Genomic DNA, 17,863 nt, shown 5'->3' with positions numbered 1-17,863 from the left:
TTGCAGTGTTTCCTTGATGCTGCTGCAGTGCCCCATCAATTCGAGAATGCTTGAGGCTGCTGCAGTGCTTTGCTTGATGCTGCTGCAGTGCCCCAACAAATTTGAGACCGCTGTTGCAGTGTTTGCTCGATGCTGCTGATGTGCCCCGCCAATTTGAGAATGCTTGATGCTGCCTTAGTGCCCATTTGCGAATGCTGCTGCAGTGCCCCGCTCAATGCCAGACTGCTGCTGCAACACCTCACCTTTTTCATAAACTGCCACAGCAGTTACCAACCTCAATGCTGCTGCAGTGCCATCTTCCAATCAGTCTATTTTACAGTTTTGGGGGGTCTTCTGGAATAATTACGCAGACTCCTCAAGTAATCATGAGCTGTTCAAATTGCCATAATTCTTCCTTGCTGTCTATTTCTGCATTATGTTTTTGGGGTGCAATCTGAGCTTGGGTAGAATATCCTCTCCGAGCCCCTCTATAGCAGACAGCAAGCCAAATCTGTTTACCACTTTCACTAAGATTATATGGGCACACAAACTCGTGAAGTGAAGTTAATAAACGCAATTTCGGGAGGAGTACGCCAAACTAATCTTTCAATTAATACCAAGGTATAAAACCAGCAGCTTACCTCTTCCCCTTTTTAGTTCCTGCAACATCCCTCCTCCTCCCCTGCTCTCCCTTTTGTACAATTTTGTACACCACACTGGTGGTGGTTGAGGAGAGATCCCTGACACGAGTGAAAAGCGCTTTGGGTGTACAGTAGTACATATGAAAGCGCTTTATAAATGACTCATTCATTCATTCATTTATTCATTCAATTTTGCCTGTTATAGGGGGGCAATCGGCGCTTGGGTAGAATATCCTCTCCGAGCCCCTCTATGGCAGACAGCAAGCCAAATCTGTTTACCACTTTCACTAAGATTATATGGGCACACAAACTCGTGAAATGTTTAATGTTAAAAAGTTTATTTGAAAATAGTGAAGAGCATTAAAAATTGTTATATAAATACATTCTTTTAAAATGTTAACAAGAGTAAAATAGAAGTCCAGGGACAACTTTGATCAGCAGATTGCAAAAATAAAAATGTTACCGTTTCCTTTGTACATGCATTTAAGTAAGTCCTGTAGTTACGCGCTATTACTTTCTTGTTACAGGAAAACTTGACTAACAGGACAGAAAGTGATTATTCTTCAGCACACTCAGAAGCTTCCTACTGCTGCTGATCTCATACACCTTTGTCCCACTAAACAGATACATTTTATCTAGAAGAAAAGAAGCCAGTGAACATTATGAAATTGTACATTGAGGCCAGAATTTTGTTTTTGTATTGTTACAGATCTGTAGTGAAGGAAGTTAGAAACACCTACCGCCGATCATGTGGGCTGCTGTAATCTCTCCAGTCACTCCTGGAAATCCATCTTCCAGACGTTTGGGATTAACTTTGTCCATCTTCTTTGTCATCTCATTATAGCTACCAAAAAAGGGATATTTTACATTTGTATATCTTTTCAGAGCAAATGTTAATGTTTTTATTTCTGATACGCCACTCGACCAACCTGTAGAAATATATATCAAAGAAGAGCAGTGTTTTTCCTGAGGTTTTGTCGTGGATGGCAGCACTGACTTTGGCCACAGATGGTGGCAGACCAAAGCTACTGAGAGGCTTGGGATAGCCTGGCTCAACACTGTTTCCATTAAAAGCCCAGACTTGTTTACCTATAAAATAATACAGACCTTAATTTTTTTTTTCACCCCAGCGATTAAACTTGAAAAATGTGCAACTCTCACTCTTACAGAAATTCAACTTAATTGATTAAAAAAAATGCTTGACGTTTTGGCCATTGTCAAGGCATTATTTTACAGAGATTGTAAGTGTGACTGTGGTTCCAGCATTCCCAGAGTGTTTGAGAAGATACCTTTGAATAGGAAAAGTATTCTTTCCACTGGATGCTCATAAGCAGCATCAATGTTGTCTGGAGCATTAGGCCACAAATTCTTGATAAGATGTTTTGTCACACTTCCGCTCGAAGACCTACGCCAGACAAAGCTGCACAGAGGCACATGAAGTTTGAGTATTAAGAGTATTTTATATATAAGATTTTTATTTGTTTTATGTATTACCTGTCCTTGAAAAACATTGTTTCTCCCTCAAGAGTTGTAACTGCATCCAAGATCATGTTAGGGTCACAAGTGTTAAGAGCTAGACCAGGTCTGTTAGTGGTTCTGTCATTATTTGAGCCTGAAAGAAATACCACATAGTAAAAAAAAAAAAAAAAAACGACTGAGTATGTTTCACTCAAACATTATAGATGTACTCTTGAAGATAATATTACCATAGAGCAACTGAATCCCTGTAATGTCATCAGAGGGCAGAGAGAAACTTTCTGGATTAGTAAAACTATATGTTGGAAACATCAGAGCACCAGGAACTTTGGAATGAAAAAGACCCAAAGAGTGACCAAATTCATGGGCAGCCACCAAGAACAGGACATAACCTGCAGAAAATTAAGTGCCACTTTAGATTTTTACTGGAATTTAAAGTGGTGATGACGAATCTCTCAAAACTACTTTTAGCAAAACAAAATGCACAAAACGGGAAAAAATTATTACCTTTATTCTTTGGTGTGCGAAAAGTGAAAACCTCATCATCATCGAAATGTGCATCTCCACCAATTCCAGCTGAGGGAGGAAAACCATGAGCCAAAATGCCTTGTGGTCCGTCAAAAGGGTAAGCATCACCATGATCTGTAGAAAAGAGTTTGGCTTTACATTTAATTTTTCATATATTTATTGTATAATATAATTTAAGTTTAGAAATCCTAAGCTTTATTTTTAACAAATTTCAGTTGCATTAAGGATGTAACATTTCCCTTTTTTATCTTCTATGACTTTTATATGTTGAATAGTTTGTATTGGCCAATAATTGATCACTTGATTGTGATCATTTTGTTATGACCATTCATTGTAAAGTTTTCCCAGATTTTCGAAATAAAAATGAAAATACTTTAATTAAATGGAAACTTCACTATTTACACTCTAAAAAATGCTGGGTTAAAAAACAACCCAAGTTGGTTTGGAAATGGACAAACCCAGAAATTGGGTTGTTTAAACCCTAGCAAATTGACCCATTCAAACAACCCAATTTCTGGGTTTGTCCGTTTTCAACAACTTGGGTTGTTTTTAACCCAGCATTTTTTAAAGTGTAGTCTAAGATAAAACTGTGCTATTTTGTTAGTTCAATTGCGAGCACAAAGCATGTTTTGGTTTTCCCTTCTGTATGTTTGCATATGTAGAGGAAGTAGGCCAGTACGAGATGTGCGTGTAAACCTCACTCTCCTGGCCTCAAGTGGCATGCTATCGACTGACGCTAGCAGCTGCAGTATTTAGCGTCCTTTTTAATAGCATCCACCTCCCACACCAGAGACCCCAATTCGGATCTTCGCTAGGAATCGGACAAATAGGACCAGTAACATTTTGGTGCCATGACCCGGAGGGGAGTTAGGTTTAGGGGGGTGAGTGTAGTGGACATATGCCAGTAAGAGTGGTGCATGTAAATTTCCCTTCACTGGCCTCAAGAGGTGTGCAAGTGACTTATGCTAATGGATTTGGTCATCCTTATTAGTGAATCCCACTCTGAGTAGGACCGCTTACACATAAGTGGCCTTCAGGTAAAATAAAGGCAGTAAGGTTATTTTAGTTGTGATGTTGTTACTTTTGTCGAAAGATTCAGCCCTAGCTTCAGTAATTATTTTATTGAACAACATTTCATATATTATTATTATTATTACAACAGCAATTTAGGATACTAAAATCATTCTTAAAATATCCACAGCTTTAATTTTGTTTAAATGAATGAATCAAAACAAAAAGCACAATGTTAATCAAGAAAATTAGCCTGGATGCTAGCCGAACTCCGCCCCACCCACAACATTTCAGCACGGGCAGTTCAGTCTGGACTTGATCCATAGAGGAGTAATTACACCAATGAAATTGTCAGGGCGGGCTTTAGACGATAATGGATTGATGATAAACAGTAAAGTAATCATCCACATCATCAAAACGTTATGCATCACTTTGTTGCTCTGATTGTTTGTAGTCTATACAATTGATGTCTTTCCTGGTTCGGTTGAAACACGCCCCATAATTACAGCACAATGGAGCAGTATTAGACTCATATTCTGACTATAATTGAGTATGACCACGAAAATATGAACATAAATAAATGGGTAGAGCTAGGGAACATACCTTTTGTGGCAAAGGAGATCATGATGTCAGCTGTGCCGCTGTAGATACGGGTAAATCTCAAAGGAGTGACATCTGCCCACACTTTCAGGGCCCTTTTGATGGAATCATCCACCTCTGCTACTGACAGGTCAGGGGTGTAGTTCTCAATCCTGTGGAAAAGGACCACAGTCAGTTTCTGCTTCTCTTTTTTCTGTGATAGCAAGAGAACTGATATCATACACACCTGTAGGTGAGCTTGTTGGTCTGCCATTTGGGTCCGTTTCCAAAGGTGGAGAACGCAGCAACATCTGGAACGCCACAGCGGGGTTTCTTCATCACCTCTAGTGTTTCTCTATCCAGCGTTCCAGAGACCTTGAGCCCAAAAAACCTTTGCATCTCTTTTAATTTCTCAGGCATTGGATCTGGCTCTCGGGATTCAGGATTAGGAGGTCTATTTTCCAGTTTGTAGAAGCTCTTCAGGTAATTCTAAAGAATACAAATACAGAATTATTTGAAGAATTAGGCCTGAAGAATTATTTGAAGAATTAGGCCTAAGAATTAGAGAAAACAATCAAGAAGCATATAAACCCCAAACCTTTGCAATGTCATAATCATCAATGGGCTTTGCAATCGGTAATGCACGAATAACAAGCACCAGACTTGCAAGAAGACACAGCTGGCGGTGAATCCTCCTCATGTTGAGTTGCTTCTTAAGATCTTGAGTTTTACTTCTGATTGCCAAGCATCTGATGAAGACTTATATACTCTTAAAACTGTTAGGTGTTGAGCAACGGGTGAAATTATCAGCCATAAATTCTGTGAGTAACCCATCAAACTGACAGGCAAGACAATAATAACAGGATTGTCAACTTTCTTGACATAGCCTTTTCCTCCTCGCCCAGATATTTGTATTATTTCTCTTCCTCATGCCTTTATATAATGCAAAGTTTTTCTATGCATTATAAACAAAAACAAGGGCAATGTGGTACAAATATTTGTTTACATAATAACAAAATGTTTATTATTGACAAATAACAATCAGAAAGAAAATATATATTTTTTAAATGTAATAAAATAAATGTGATGTTCATGGCAGGAAATTCTGGCAATGGTCATTTATACATTTTACTCAGACCTATTTAAACCACCTCCTTTCATATCCCCAGAAAGGAAAATGGTGACTTTATTTACGTATAAAACAGTAAAAGTTGTATTTAGGATTTCTGTTAGAGTTCGCCTGTACTCAATGCAATGTTATTCATTTCAGAACTAAATAAATCAATGGGAAATCCCTAATCTTAAGAAAGCTTGGCATGTGTGCAAAGAGAGTGAAGTGTGCTTGGGGTGTTATGTAAGATCTGCAGGTAACGACAATCATCAGTCTTTTTTGTCAGATGGCTGAGTAATATTTGACAATGAATACACATATGATGACTGAGGCATTCTAATTACCAATAATGCATATAAGCACCACAAAACTGTCATGAAAGTGGTCCATATGGCTCTTGCAGTAGCCTATATTTCATTTTTTTTTCTGAAGCCTTATGATATTGAGAAGAAATACTATTTTTTATTAATATTATTATTTAACCTTAATGAGTAACCAAACCGTTGATAGGCCCCATTGACTTTATAGTATGGAGAGAGAGAGAAAAAAAACTTGCCTAGAACTATACCTTTAAGAACAAATTCTTATTAACAAGAACAGCCTGCCAGGAGAATACCAATCTCCTGTATAGACATGGGCTACATCAAAATAACATGGATTAACTCATTCACATGAATTAGTCAGACGCTAAAGTGGAGATTCTGGATTTGTGTGATGAAGACAAAAGGAGAATGTTGAAGGAAACATCTTAATCCGTCATTAAATTAATGTTACATTGACATCGCCCCGAAAAAAACAGTTGATATGTCATTTGTAGACTTACCCCATACAGGAGTCTCTCTCTCTTTTTAGGTGTGTAGGAAATGTTTCCTGCCCTAAACATTTTGACAAATAACATGGACCAACACGTTTTCACTCCCAAACCTATCGATTTGTGTATTATATGATATAAAACACAATATTACAGACAACAGGCACACTTTATTGAAAAGGTACAATTATTCCAACTGTTCCGAGGCCAAACGTTTGAGTGAAGAAAAGACCCAAAAGCAATCCGCCACGCGTCGGCATCACAATGAAGATGCCACAGGTACCCATCGTCGTCATTCTATGATTCGCAACACATCGCGATGCTTGGCATAATTTCACGTGTGCCACGTTGGTGTGTAGTTTTTAATATTATGTCCTAATGTAGTTTCTGCTTTTCGTTATTGATCAGATTGATCAGATCAGGTTATTGTTCAGTCACTGAATTGTCATCTCCACTGAGGCTTTGCATTTAGTTGCTTTCTAAATCAACACGCCTTGCTAATATGGTGATTAAATATGAAGGCAATTTGAGCAAAACAACTGAACACGTGTGAGAGAAGAATTTAAAGCTGCAGAGCATGTGTATCAATAAATTTGAAGTCACAGAGAAAAATCTTTTAAGATTTGTAAACTTTTAGACCTACAAGCACAAGACAAAAGCTAGTGCACAAATCAGGACAGAATCGAATCACATTCTGTGTCACAAATCAGGGTGCTTTTGAAATGACTGAGGGTCCGGCCCCACTTTATATTAGGTGGCCTTAAGTACTATGTACTTACATAAAAAAATAAGTACAATGTACTAACTGTGTTCAAAATGTATTGCAAAACACCTTTGCTGATATTGAGGTGGGATACGGGTAGAGTTAGGGACAGGTGTGGGTTAGTTTAAGGGTAGGGTTAGGTGTAAGGGAAGTGACAACTGTGTAATTACAAATGTAACTACAGAAATTAATTACAGACATAATTACATGCAGGTATTTTATAAAATGTAAGTACAATGTAAAAACATGTATGTACACAATAAGTACATTGTATTAAATAATTAATTACAATGTTAGTACATAGTAGTTAAGGCCATCTAATATAAAGTGGGTCCAGGGTCTTCTAGTAAAGTGCAGAAAGGCTAAGCAGTGACAACACCATATCAGTGAGCAATTTATGATTACTTATTTCTTAAGTCATCACTTTTACAAATATTTGGAATTTAAAAAATATTTTGCTACAAATTGTCTATTCAAGGTCCCATGGCATTGATTTTTTTTAATTATTTTATAATTTTTCCTGATGTGTACTTGAATTGTTCATATGGTTTTTACATCAAAAATGTCATAATTTAGAAATAAAAGGCTTTTTTTTCTATACTGATATTGGCCCTTTGAATGCTCTGTTTCAAGGGGCGTGTCTGCTGTGAACTTCAGTGAAAACACCCACTGTTAGCTGACTGACACTGTTGGGTGATTTATTTTGTTTGTATCTGCGAGCTCTGAATAAAGATGAGTGAAATTTGCAACATTAATTCTCTCACAAAATGCTTTCATCACAAAAAACAACAAACACGACTTTGACATGAGTACAGTAAGAGCTTCTGTTGAGTAGCTTAAAGGTCCAATGCCATGACATTTTTATTTTATGAGGTTTTTCAACATTAATATAAGTTCCCCTAGCCTGAATATTGTCCCCAAGTGGCTAGAAATTTTGATCGAGTTCTGGTTCGTCTTTCTCTGCCTTTGAGAAAATCAGAGCTCAGATGAGCTGATCTTGAATTCTCCTGTTATGATGTCAATGAGAAAGGTTTCCTCCCCTTCCTCTGCTTTGCCCGCCCAGAGAATTAGTAGAGAATGGATTCAGTTTATCAGTCGCGATATCAGCACAAACTTTACCATTTGGATTTGACAGCACCGCCACGAACAGTGAGTAACAGTGTTCATTAATGCCTGATCTGGGATCAGTGAGTTATGATGTGTAGCTAATCATTCAAGTTCAAACTGAATTTCTTTCTAAATCATTTAATACTGTCAGTCCTGCTACTGGCCGTCAAGCCAGTTACTAAAACAATCAACTTAACATCATTTCTGTTAGTAGCATGATACAAATCTGTTATTTATATGATTAAACTACAACGAGCGATCAAAGAACACTATTTATAATGTTCGGATCTGTCAATCACACATATCTGCAGTGCACACTTGTCCAAACTGCCGTTTGAATGACCATTTTAACTCATTTTGATGTCACTGTATTCTGTTTGCACCTTTTATGCTAGCCTGATGTGGTCATACTCAATTCTAGTCAGAATATGAGTCTTAAACTGCTCCATTGGGCTGTGATTATGAGGCGTGTTCAGAGGTGGAAAGTAACGAATTACATTTACTCGCGTTACTGTAATTGAGTAGTTTTTCTGTGCACTTCTACTTTTTTAAGTAGTTTTAAAAATCTGTCATTTTACTTTTACTTAAGTACATTTTGATTAAAGTATTGTACTTCGCTACATTTTAAACCACATCCGTTACTGAGTAAAAATAAATCATTAATGCAAAGAGAGGAGGAAAAAGACCGCAATCCGGAAATGACTAATATTGAATAGAGGGCGTGGGGCGCGGGAGAGAACAAGCGCGCAAATATCAGATGGAGACGAACAAGACAGACGTCAGTGACGCAGACCCAGGTGAAAGCAAAACGCCGTCGTGAACTCCTGGCTAGTGTGGAAATACTTTGGATATAGAAAAAAATAATGTGATGTTGTCCTGGATATCAAATTTGCACAAAATGTGGATGCAAATGAAGAAACACATAGAACATGTTCGGGCACACATCCCTCTGTGCAAATAAAGGTATCTTTATAACTTAGGCCGATTGATTTCTGTGACGCAGAGGGAATCCCGGAATCCAGTCATGAACATTAACTTTACATTATAACGTAGATTTGGTGTAATACACGCAAACTGGTGGATGAACGAAAAACTCGAATGTAGAGCTGTAGGCCTTAGAAATAAATCAAATCGCGACATGGTCTGTGAACATTAAAGCACAACATTTGTAACGCTTGTGTCCGGGGGAAAAATGCGGATAGCTCACTTAATATATCTGGAGTGGATGCAAACACGGAGGCGATTGACGTCAAACAGATCGCGCTTTATTTCCCGCTGAACTCTGATCACAAACTCCATTTCCGTCCACAGCATTACTTAATAAAACAAAATAACTGACTGTTAGCAACAGAAAAACAGAGAATAATCCCCACACATGGGAGCTCAAAACTCAGTGCACATACACAAGATGCAGAACTCGTTTTCAGGGAGCGCGCGCAGCTCTTAAAGGGGCCACACTATGTTTCTACTCGTTACACATTGAATGCTATATGAATATATGATCTGCTTGTTCTCTCTCTGTGAATGAGCTGCTCCGTCTACTACATATGGACTCTATTATTCTTAAACATTTTTACAAATTAATGATAAAAATAAGTTGTTAATCAAATTCATAATAATTTATTGAATTTAGTTTATTAGACATGTTTTATTGAAATTTTGATAAACAAAATTAACAAATGGTTTTATGTTTGTTATAATAAAGCATTTGTTCAACCAAATAAAAAAAAGACCAATCTTCTTCATTCATTTAACATCATTTTAACTAGTGATAATTACCATCAATTAATAATAGGTACAGTAAATGTTTAATTTATGTTTTCTGAGATAGTTGTCATATCGTGAAAATCTCATTCTATCACAACCCTACAGGGGAGAGTCCCCCACCCCCACTGTAAAAAAAGTAACTAAGTAACTTTTACTCTGAGTACATTTTAAATTAGCTACTTTTTACTTTTACTTGAGTAAATTTTTAGACCAGTAATTTTACTTGTACTTAAGTAAAATTTCATTGAAGTAACAGTACTTTTACTTGAGTAGAATATTTTGTTACTCTTTCCACCTCTGGGCGTGTTTCAACCGAACTAGGAATGACACCAATTAGATAGACCTTTGTAGGTCTATCCAATTGATGTCTTTCCTGGTTCAGTTGAAACACGCCTCATAATCACAGCCCAATGGAGCAAACCAATCAGAGCAACAAAGCATCGCATTGTCAAATGTCAACAGACAGAGATCAACTGCACTGTGTTGCCAAGTCCACGTTTTTTTCACGGTTGTTTTTTATGTCCAAGGGTTGAAGCAACTATTAAGTGATATATAGACCCATGAGTGCGAATTTTAGCAGGCAACCTTGCCAAAATAACACATTTTTCCCAATGTGTAAATATAATCCAAGCTCCTTTGATGACGTGCATGATAACGTTACTGTTGATCATCTGTCCGTTATCGTCTAAAGCCCGCCCTGATGATTTCATTGGTCCGAATAGTTTCTGTTCGGAGATAATTACTGCTCTATGGAGCAATGCCAGACCGAACTGCCCGTCCTAAAAAAAATTGTGGGCGGGGCTAAATTCGGGTGGCATCCAGGCTACTTTTATGCATCTTTAAGATGCCATTTTAATCAGCAGCCTAAATAAAAGTTAGTTTGCCACATTGTGTCACTCAATGTATATATCCTATTGATAAGAAATATGATTTATAGCCTATGTAAAGATGTGTAGCATCCTATATTTTAATAAAAAATTTAGGATGTGTAACTAAATCTATTGTATTTGTACATTTCTATGTAGCAAACCACACACATACACATAACTTCTCAAACAGCATCCCAAGATTGTATTATATCAACTGGAAAAACGTGTTTTTGTTTTTAGAAATATGGAGTATTGTGTAACACCCGCTCGTTAGGTGGTAAACATAAGTAATATTAGCTGAATGGTTGACTCAATGCCATCAGGCAGTAGCTAATATTTTGTTATTCAATTGACTGAGTCAGATCAATGGGCCAATCAGAAGAATCAAAGCTCGCAGGAGGCAAATCACAACACAACACACGTTTGAGGTTTTAGATTTTGTTCTATTGGTTATGTAGTTGTTGTTTTTTCTGATTTTGAAGTGTTGTTACTTGTTAGGATGAACAGTAAATGACAAATGATAAACCAAAGTAAATATAAAATATTAACAAAATGGAAAAAATAAGAAATACAATATATTCAACTATAATCAAGTTCGTATTTGAAATGAATTAATAACCCAAAAAACAGGTAAAATAAATTCTGCAAAATCCTTTTTCTTTCTTGACTCTTTTGGTTGATGGATTTCTCTTTTTATCCTTTTTAGCTTAGTCTTGGTTTCTCTAATTTAAATGCCTATTTGCTTTAATTTAATTAGTTTAGTTCGATTTAAGGTTCTAATTTTCTTGTATTAACTGTATAACGCACTTGCTTCAAATGCAAACTCAAATCACAGTAAGCATTCACATGAATTTCCCTCAGTACAATTTTTATGTAACCAGATAACAATTTGTTCAAGAAATATACTACATAAACAAAACCAAGTCACAGAACTTCCAAAATAGGAGGTATGTTCACCTCAGTCCACTCAATGAGTTCAGTTTAGAAAAATATACCGCAGTCCATCAGAGTTCAGAAGGGAAAAAACGTTACCACCGAGTGGATAAGAAGATAGGAAAATAGAAGATCCAATTCAGTCTGGGGGGCTCGCCATCTTTCTCTTCTCTCAGCGCGGACGAATCCACACCATGCACGCATATCACAGTAGAAAATCCAAACTTCAACATATACAACAAAAACTGGCCGATTCCTTTCAATTAACACTGTTTGTTAATTTTTCTTCCAGATTACACCACAAACTATGGTGATGACTCAACTAACTTCGGCTCGAAGCTCCAGTTCAAAAAGGCCGTAACAGGTTATTTCACAAGTTATTTCACAAAACTTTTAAATTCGACCAGTAATAAAACTTTAGTTAACTTTCAGATGCTTTGTTTAGTTGTTGTTACTAGTTATCTCTCGAAATTAGATCGTTTTCCTCTCTAAATTCTTAAGCTTTGTTCACACGCGTTTCTCTGTTTGTTCTCTATCGCAGTCTCGTCTGCGGCTCAAAGTGGGCGGAGTCAGCATCGCTAGTGATCACACTCAATTGGACAATACAGTCTGCAGTGCAGATTCCAACTCTAATTGGAAACATTTTGCTGCAGTAATTTGCATGTTACTAATATAATTAATAAAGCATTTTAAAATCTCTCTTTTTTTATCATTGTCTCTTTATTCACAAACAGTTTTAATAGAAAAATAAATCTGCCAAAAAATATTTTTTTCTATGGACTGCAAATTGACTAATTTCAGTCTGGGTTACATTTGCACCTCTTTTTAACGGAATAGTATGGCTAGAACGAACACATGATACCAGTCACAGCCTATCCTACAGGATAGTAGGATAAACAAACAAATTATGTAATGTTATTTCAAACGAATGAGGGGAAAAAAATGGGCTGCATCAAAACTTTTTTTTAGAAAAGTTACAGAATAATCTGCCATCCTTCTGAAGGCACTCCCCTGCACTTTTGGTCATTTAAAGCTACACTGTGTAACTTTTTTTAGTTTATTCTTAGCTAAAACACTTCTATCACAAAATATATGTGCTCATTAATGTATATTTACTTCTTTCAAGTAATAAAGTATTCTCATAAATTTATAATATGTCACTGAAAATGGTGAGGGGTTCGAATGCCGTTCGCCATGTTGCCCCCTCCATCTTACATTAGCCAAAGAGGGACATACCCATAAATTCAAGCTTCGCCTTTCGCGTTTAAACACTCCATGGCAGTCATGAACGAGGTCCAACTGGAAGCCATGTTAATCTTGGACTAAATCGGCCACCGTAGGAGTTAAAACTAAATCAGAATTGAGAGGAACAGAAACTAATATTCACTGGATGGTCATATACCTTTACACCGCTAGATGGGGGAAAATATCACACAGTGTAGCTTTAAACATGTTCATTATCCAAATAAAATGTTTATTAAGCAAAGCAAAGATTTTGCTGAAAGACCCAGCGCCCAGTTTATCCGTTGATCACATGCGGGTGAAAGTTGTGTTTGTTGCTACAGCAACAGTAGACTCCGGGTGCAGTGCAGTATTTCAGAACGAAACAAACATGAAAAAAGTACTGATCACGAGAAAACAAGACAAACAAAACACGCATATAATATAGGGGTAACCCCGAGTAGTCCAAGATTTGATGCATCGATATGCGGAGCCAGATTTGACCACTGATCTCACAGTCAAATCTTCATGGGTGTTATGATCGGCGCACCGCGCCTTTAAAATTCGAACACGTTTTTAATGAGTGTACACACACCAGCGGTCTTGCCTGTCCACAGCGACTCAGGAAGTTGTTTAAAATCCTGCCGTGCCACAGAGCGTCATTTTAAGGTTTTATAATAAATTTATATTATATTTCCCTCAAATTGTCAATGTAAATACTGATTTCACCCTGTGCTAAGATACACCCATCCTGCAGCTCTTCTGTCAAAAGTCGATTCAAAATTGAGATTGCGCGTATATAATGTGCGTGTCCGGTGTGAGATACCTGAGACGCGGCGCTGAGGTTTGTGTCCAGTGTGATACGTTAATAAGTCAAGCAAATAAAACAAAAGAAACAAATATTAGCTTAAATCCTTACTCACGGATGCGGTAAAGAAAACTGTGCGACTCCACAATTTTTCCTACAACGAATCAACCCCGCATCTCTTACTGTCGCAATTCTTAAACGCCACGTGTACAATTTTAACATGCAACATATTTCAATGTAAAATTTGAGAATAATCATCCAAATAGTACACACAAATAAATAAAGTTTACAATTTAAACTGCACCACATTTGTCAGTAAAAAATAAGCAGATAAGGCTCCTACAACTTTTATTTAAAGGGATACTTCACCGCTTTTTCATATTAACCCTCTTGGCGCCACGGTCGGGTTTACTCGACAAGATGCGTCACTGAATAAAACCGCCGATTTTGTCAAATAGGGTGTCAAATTTCATTCAACCTCCCCTCCACCAGATGGTAGACATGTCGTACTTCATCCCTGACTCATACAAACATCATGATTCTATACAAAATCTACGAGCAAGAGCGCATTGAATCAGTGTAAACGAAAGCGGAGCTGACGTGCGAGTGAGCCGTTTTATCAGAGCATTGTCAACGTCAGCGAGTATTTGCATTAGATTATTATTACTATTATTATGTTCTAATAGCATCAATAAAGCTTACCCGCAATGAACTGTTGAGTCTTCTATTCGCGGACCCTGATTCTGAAGGGAAATATGAGATGACGGTGATTCTGAAAGTGAAACTAAACCTAACGTTACACTAAGCACAAATGGTGAATCATTTGCCCAATGTAGATGGTCCTTTGCCCAATGTCAGTGGTGGTAATAATGTTTCCCGGGGCCCGAGTGTTCATCGCAAAGTTAGCAGGTGTGTTAGTGTTTGGAATGAGGTGGCCGCGGGAGATTTTTACTGCGCTCATCATGAAGCGTGCATCTTCTCACCACGTGCCTCTCCGCAATCGCGCAACAGTATTGTGATGGAGACTTTATCTAACGCCACTGGTTATGTTAGAAGAGGTCGAAGTATTCATAAGCAAGTTCGAGGGCAACGTGGAGGCAGGGTGGGAAGTCAAAATGATAATAACACTGGCCGTGGCTGTGCACTCGGCACACTCGGCGGCGCGTGAGGCAGATCTGGACGCGAGCAGACGCGCTGTGACACGGGGCAGGGGGGCTATTATGCGTAATATATAATATATATATATGTGCCCCATATATGCAATCAGAGTGCTTACTGTATGTACTAAATGGGAAATCTCTACAGCAAAAGGCAAACCGCTACATGCATTTGGTTTGTTTCTACCATTTATTAGTAATGATTTACACAGTTTGTTTACTATTTACCTGAACATTCAGTATTGTGCAATATAGCACACAGAAGGTGAGGGACATTTTGGGGGAAAGAAGGGCTGCATTTTATCATTTAATCATATGGCTTTTCGTGAAAATTCTATAATCCAAGATTGCCACCACGTTATGACGTCATAATATGCAAATTAGATGGGAAAATGTAATCTCTACATAAATTTAGGGTCCTCCTTAATATTTCTCTAATTTACAGAAAGTTTCTATCTTTTATCACTTTTAAGATATAGCCTTTTGAACTTAAGATAACCCAAAATCGAACGTTTTAGGAAAAAACCTCTGGCGCCTAAAGGGTGAAACTATGTTATTCCCTTAACTAAGATGAGTTGATACATACCTGTCTCTTCTCAGTGCGTGCACTTAACCGCTCTGACGTGCGGTGACGATCTAATAGCATTTCCCTTAGCCCACTAAGCCCAGTTCATTCTCTATGGTACCAAACAGAGATTAAGTTAGAAGCGACCAAACACCTCCACGTTGTCCTCTATTTAAATACAGTTACACAAATATTTAAACGATCAAGTAAAGTGTCATAAAATAAAATGTGGCGCTTTTTTAGGCAGATTCAAAAAGGAGAACTATAATGTATGGCGGAATAGCACTTCTGAGAGTACTTCAACTCGGCCCAGTAAAAAGTCACAGCTGAAACATCCTTTCTCACATCTCCCCCTCCCTCTCTCATTTCTGTCAATAGTGGGGAGGGGGAGATGTGAGAAAGGATGTGCGGGGAATCGTGAAGGAACGGTAGTAAATGGATAGGATGGGTCCAGGTAAGGGGCGGTGTGGTGTTCTAGAGTAAGCCGCTAGAGGGAGCTCTTGTAAGAGAGCATAAGGAATAAAAAGACAAGTGAAGTAGTTGTACCATGACATGTGAGAAATAAAGAACACACAGAGTCACGGAGTTTGTTACGGTTTATTTTCAAGGCACTCAACATATTGGCGACGAGAATGGCTTTTAGTTTGAGCCAACCTACCCCGTTCCTGCAAACGCCGGGAGAACCGCCGATTCCTCTTCAAAGTATGGATTAAAACTTTCGAAAACTTCTTGCTGGCCCTGGGAGAAGAACTATCTACTGCTAGGAAGCGGTCACTTCTAATACACTGCCTCGGAGTGGAGGGGCAAAGACTGTTCTACACCCTAAATGTGAGCCAACAGGGAGACGATACGTACGCTTCTGCTTTGAATGCAATTCAGGACTTTTTGTCCCTAAAGTTAATGTAGTTGCTGAACGTTTACGTTTCCGCCAACGGAGTCAACGCGCAGGCGAGACAACAGACCAATATGTCGCTGCTGTGCGTGAACTCGCTGCCACCTGCGAATTCGGCGCTATGGAGGACGAGATGATACGCGATCAGCTGGTTGAAAAGACTAATTCAGCACGCATCAGAGAACGGTTGCTGCTGGAAGTACCGCTCGACCTTAAGAAAGCTGTGACAGTGGCGCGGCAAATTGAAACTGCAACAGCAGAGGCCAAAGCGATGATAACTCCATCGGACAACTCCGTACAAGCAGTTCAACAATACAACAGGCCCTGAAGGAGATAAAGCAAAGCCAGTGCGATGCGCGGACCACCTAAGTCCACCCGTTTACTAACTTGCTACCGCTGTGGATCCGAGCAGCACGCAGCTAATTTTCCAGGATGCCCTGCTAAGGATGCGGTATGCAGGAACTGTAAAAAAAAGGACATTATGCTAAGGCATGTCGTGGAAGCAAACGGGTGAGTGAAATTACAGTGCCTGAAGTGATTGTGTTAAATGTGGAACATTCCGCTCGTGACTGTGACAAAATAATGTGTACAGTACAAATAAGTGTAAGCACAGGACAAAAACGGGACATTCAGCTAATGGTAGATACTGGATCGGCTGTGTCTATATTACCAATGTCCATTTACACGGCATTATTCAATCAATCACCGCTCTCATTGCCAAAACTCAGTCTAGTTAGTTTTGGAGGCGATGCAATTGAAGTGAAAGGATGCATGCCAGCCAGCGTTTCATTTGGTGACCATTGCACTACTGCAGACTTGTACATCGTACAAAAAGGATCAGCTGTGTTGGGCAGAGACCTCTTTACTGGGCTGTGTTTACAATTATGCGATGCCCAGATTAGTACAGCCCATTGTATGAATCCTGTATCGTCTGTGGCCGCAAGCTCTGAAAACAGACTGGGATGTGCCAGAGGATTTGTACATCGGGTCACGATGCGGCCTGAGATTTAACCCGTCCAACAGAAACGTCTCGGGTTATGAATATAACCCATGTTCCCTGAGAGGGAACGAGACACTGCGTCATCGTAGATGACACATCGGGGAACGCCCACGGCGTGACGCTGCTGAGTTCATATCAAAAAAGTCCAATCTTGATTGGTGTTGCGTGATGACGTAACGAGTGACGGCATACCCGGAGGTATAAAGGGACGCCGGCACAAGCAAACGCAGCTTACTGCTATGAAGCGGGCCGCTCTGTAGATAGGCGGGGCTACGAGACGCAGTGTCTCGTTCCCTCTCAGGGAACATGGGTTATATTCATAACCCGAGACGTTCCCTTTATCGAGGGAACTCGCACTGCATCATCGTAGATGACACATCGGGGAACGAGTACCCACTAGTCCTCGCCTATCTTGCACCCCATGACATGAACCGGAGTGCATAATCAGGGGGCGAGCACCCTAGCGCCTGGCGTCGCCGGGAGGTGCAGACTATAATACCTCACGAAGGTATGCGGTGTGGCCCACCCAGCCGCCTCGCAAATCTCTTGCAAAGAAGCTCCGGAAAGGAGGGCTACCGAGGAGGCCATGCCCCTGGTAGAATGAGCCCTCACGGCTATAGGTGAAGGCAAGTTGCGCACCTGATA

The 17,863-nt window shown here is 39.1% G+C and overlaps 1 protein-coding gene across 1 annotated transcript; it reads right to left on the bottom strand.

Annotated features, from left to right (window-relative positions):
• Nucleotides 1-979: 979 nt before the first annotated feature.
• LOC137061859 (collagenase 3-like) lies at nucleotides 980-4,914 on the bottom strand. Its single transcript, XM_067432478.1, has 10 exons — nucleotides 4,813-4,914; nucleotides 4,462-4,703; nucleotides 4,239-4,387; nucleotides 2,604-2,738; nucleotides 2,327-2,488; nucleotides 2,115-2,232; nucleotides 1,910-2,040; nucleotides 1,550-1,709; nucleotides 1,361-1,464; nucleotides 980-1,255 (listed from the first exon to the last, which is right to left on the bottom strand). Exons 1-10 carry the CDS (start codon nucleotides 4,912-4,914, stop codon nucleotides 1,158-1,160), a joined length of 1,401 nt encoding a protein of 466 aa, XP_067288579.1. The 3' UTR covers nucleotides 980-1,157.
• Nucleotides 4,915-17,863: the final 12,949 nt, after the last annotated feature.

Source organism: Pseudorasbora parva, chromosome 23 (assembly GCF_024679245.1).
Source record: "Pseudorasbora parva isolate DD20220531a chromosome 23, ASM2467924v1, whole genome shotgun sequence".
Classification (NCBI taxonomy): domain Eukaryota; kingdom Metazoa; phylum Chordata; class Actinopteri; order Cypriniformes; family Gobionidae; genus Pseudorasbora; species Pseudorasbora parva.
Note: the sequence above shows the minus strand (reverse complement) of the source record. Positions and strands in the feature narration are given on the sequence as shown.

What these genes read in the sequence shown, in the direction of transcription:
- LOC137061859 (XM_067432478.1), bottom strand. Translation starts at nt 4,914, where the DNA reads ATGAGGAGGATTCACCGCCAGCTGTGTCTTCTTGCAAGTCTGGTGCTT. An exon ending in ATGATTATGACATTGCAAAG is followed by an intron (nt 4,704 to 4,812) that starts GTTTGGGGTTTA and finishes TGTATTCTTTAG; the next exon opens with AATTACCTGAAGAGCTTCTA. An exon ending in AGGGATTCAGTTGCTCTATG is followed by an intron (nt 2,233 to 2,326) that starts GTAATATTATCT and finishes TATTTCTTTCAG; the next exon opens with GCTCAAATAATGACAGAACC.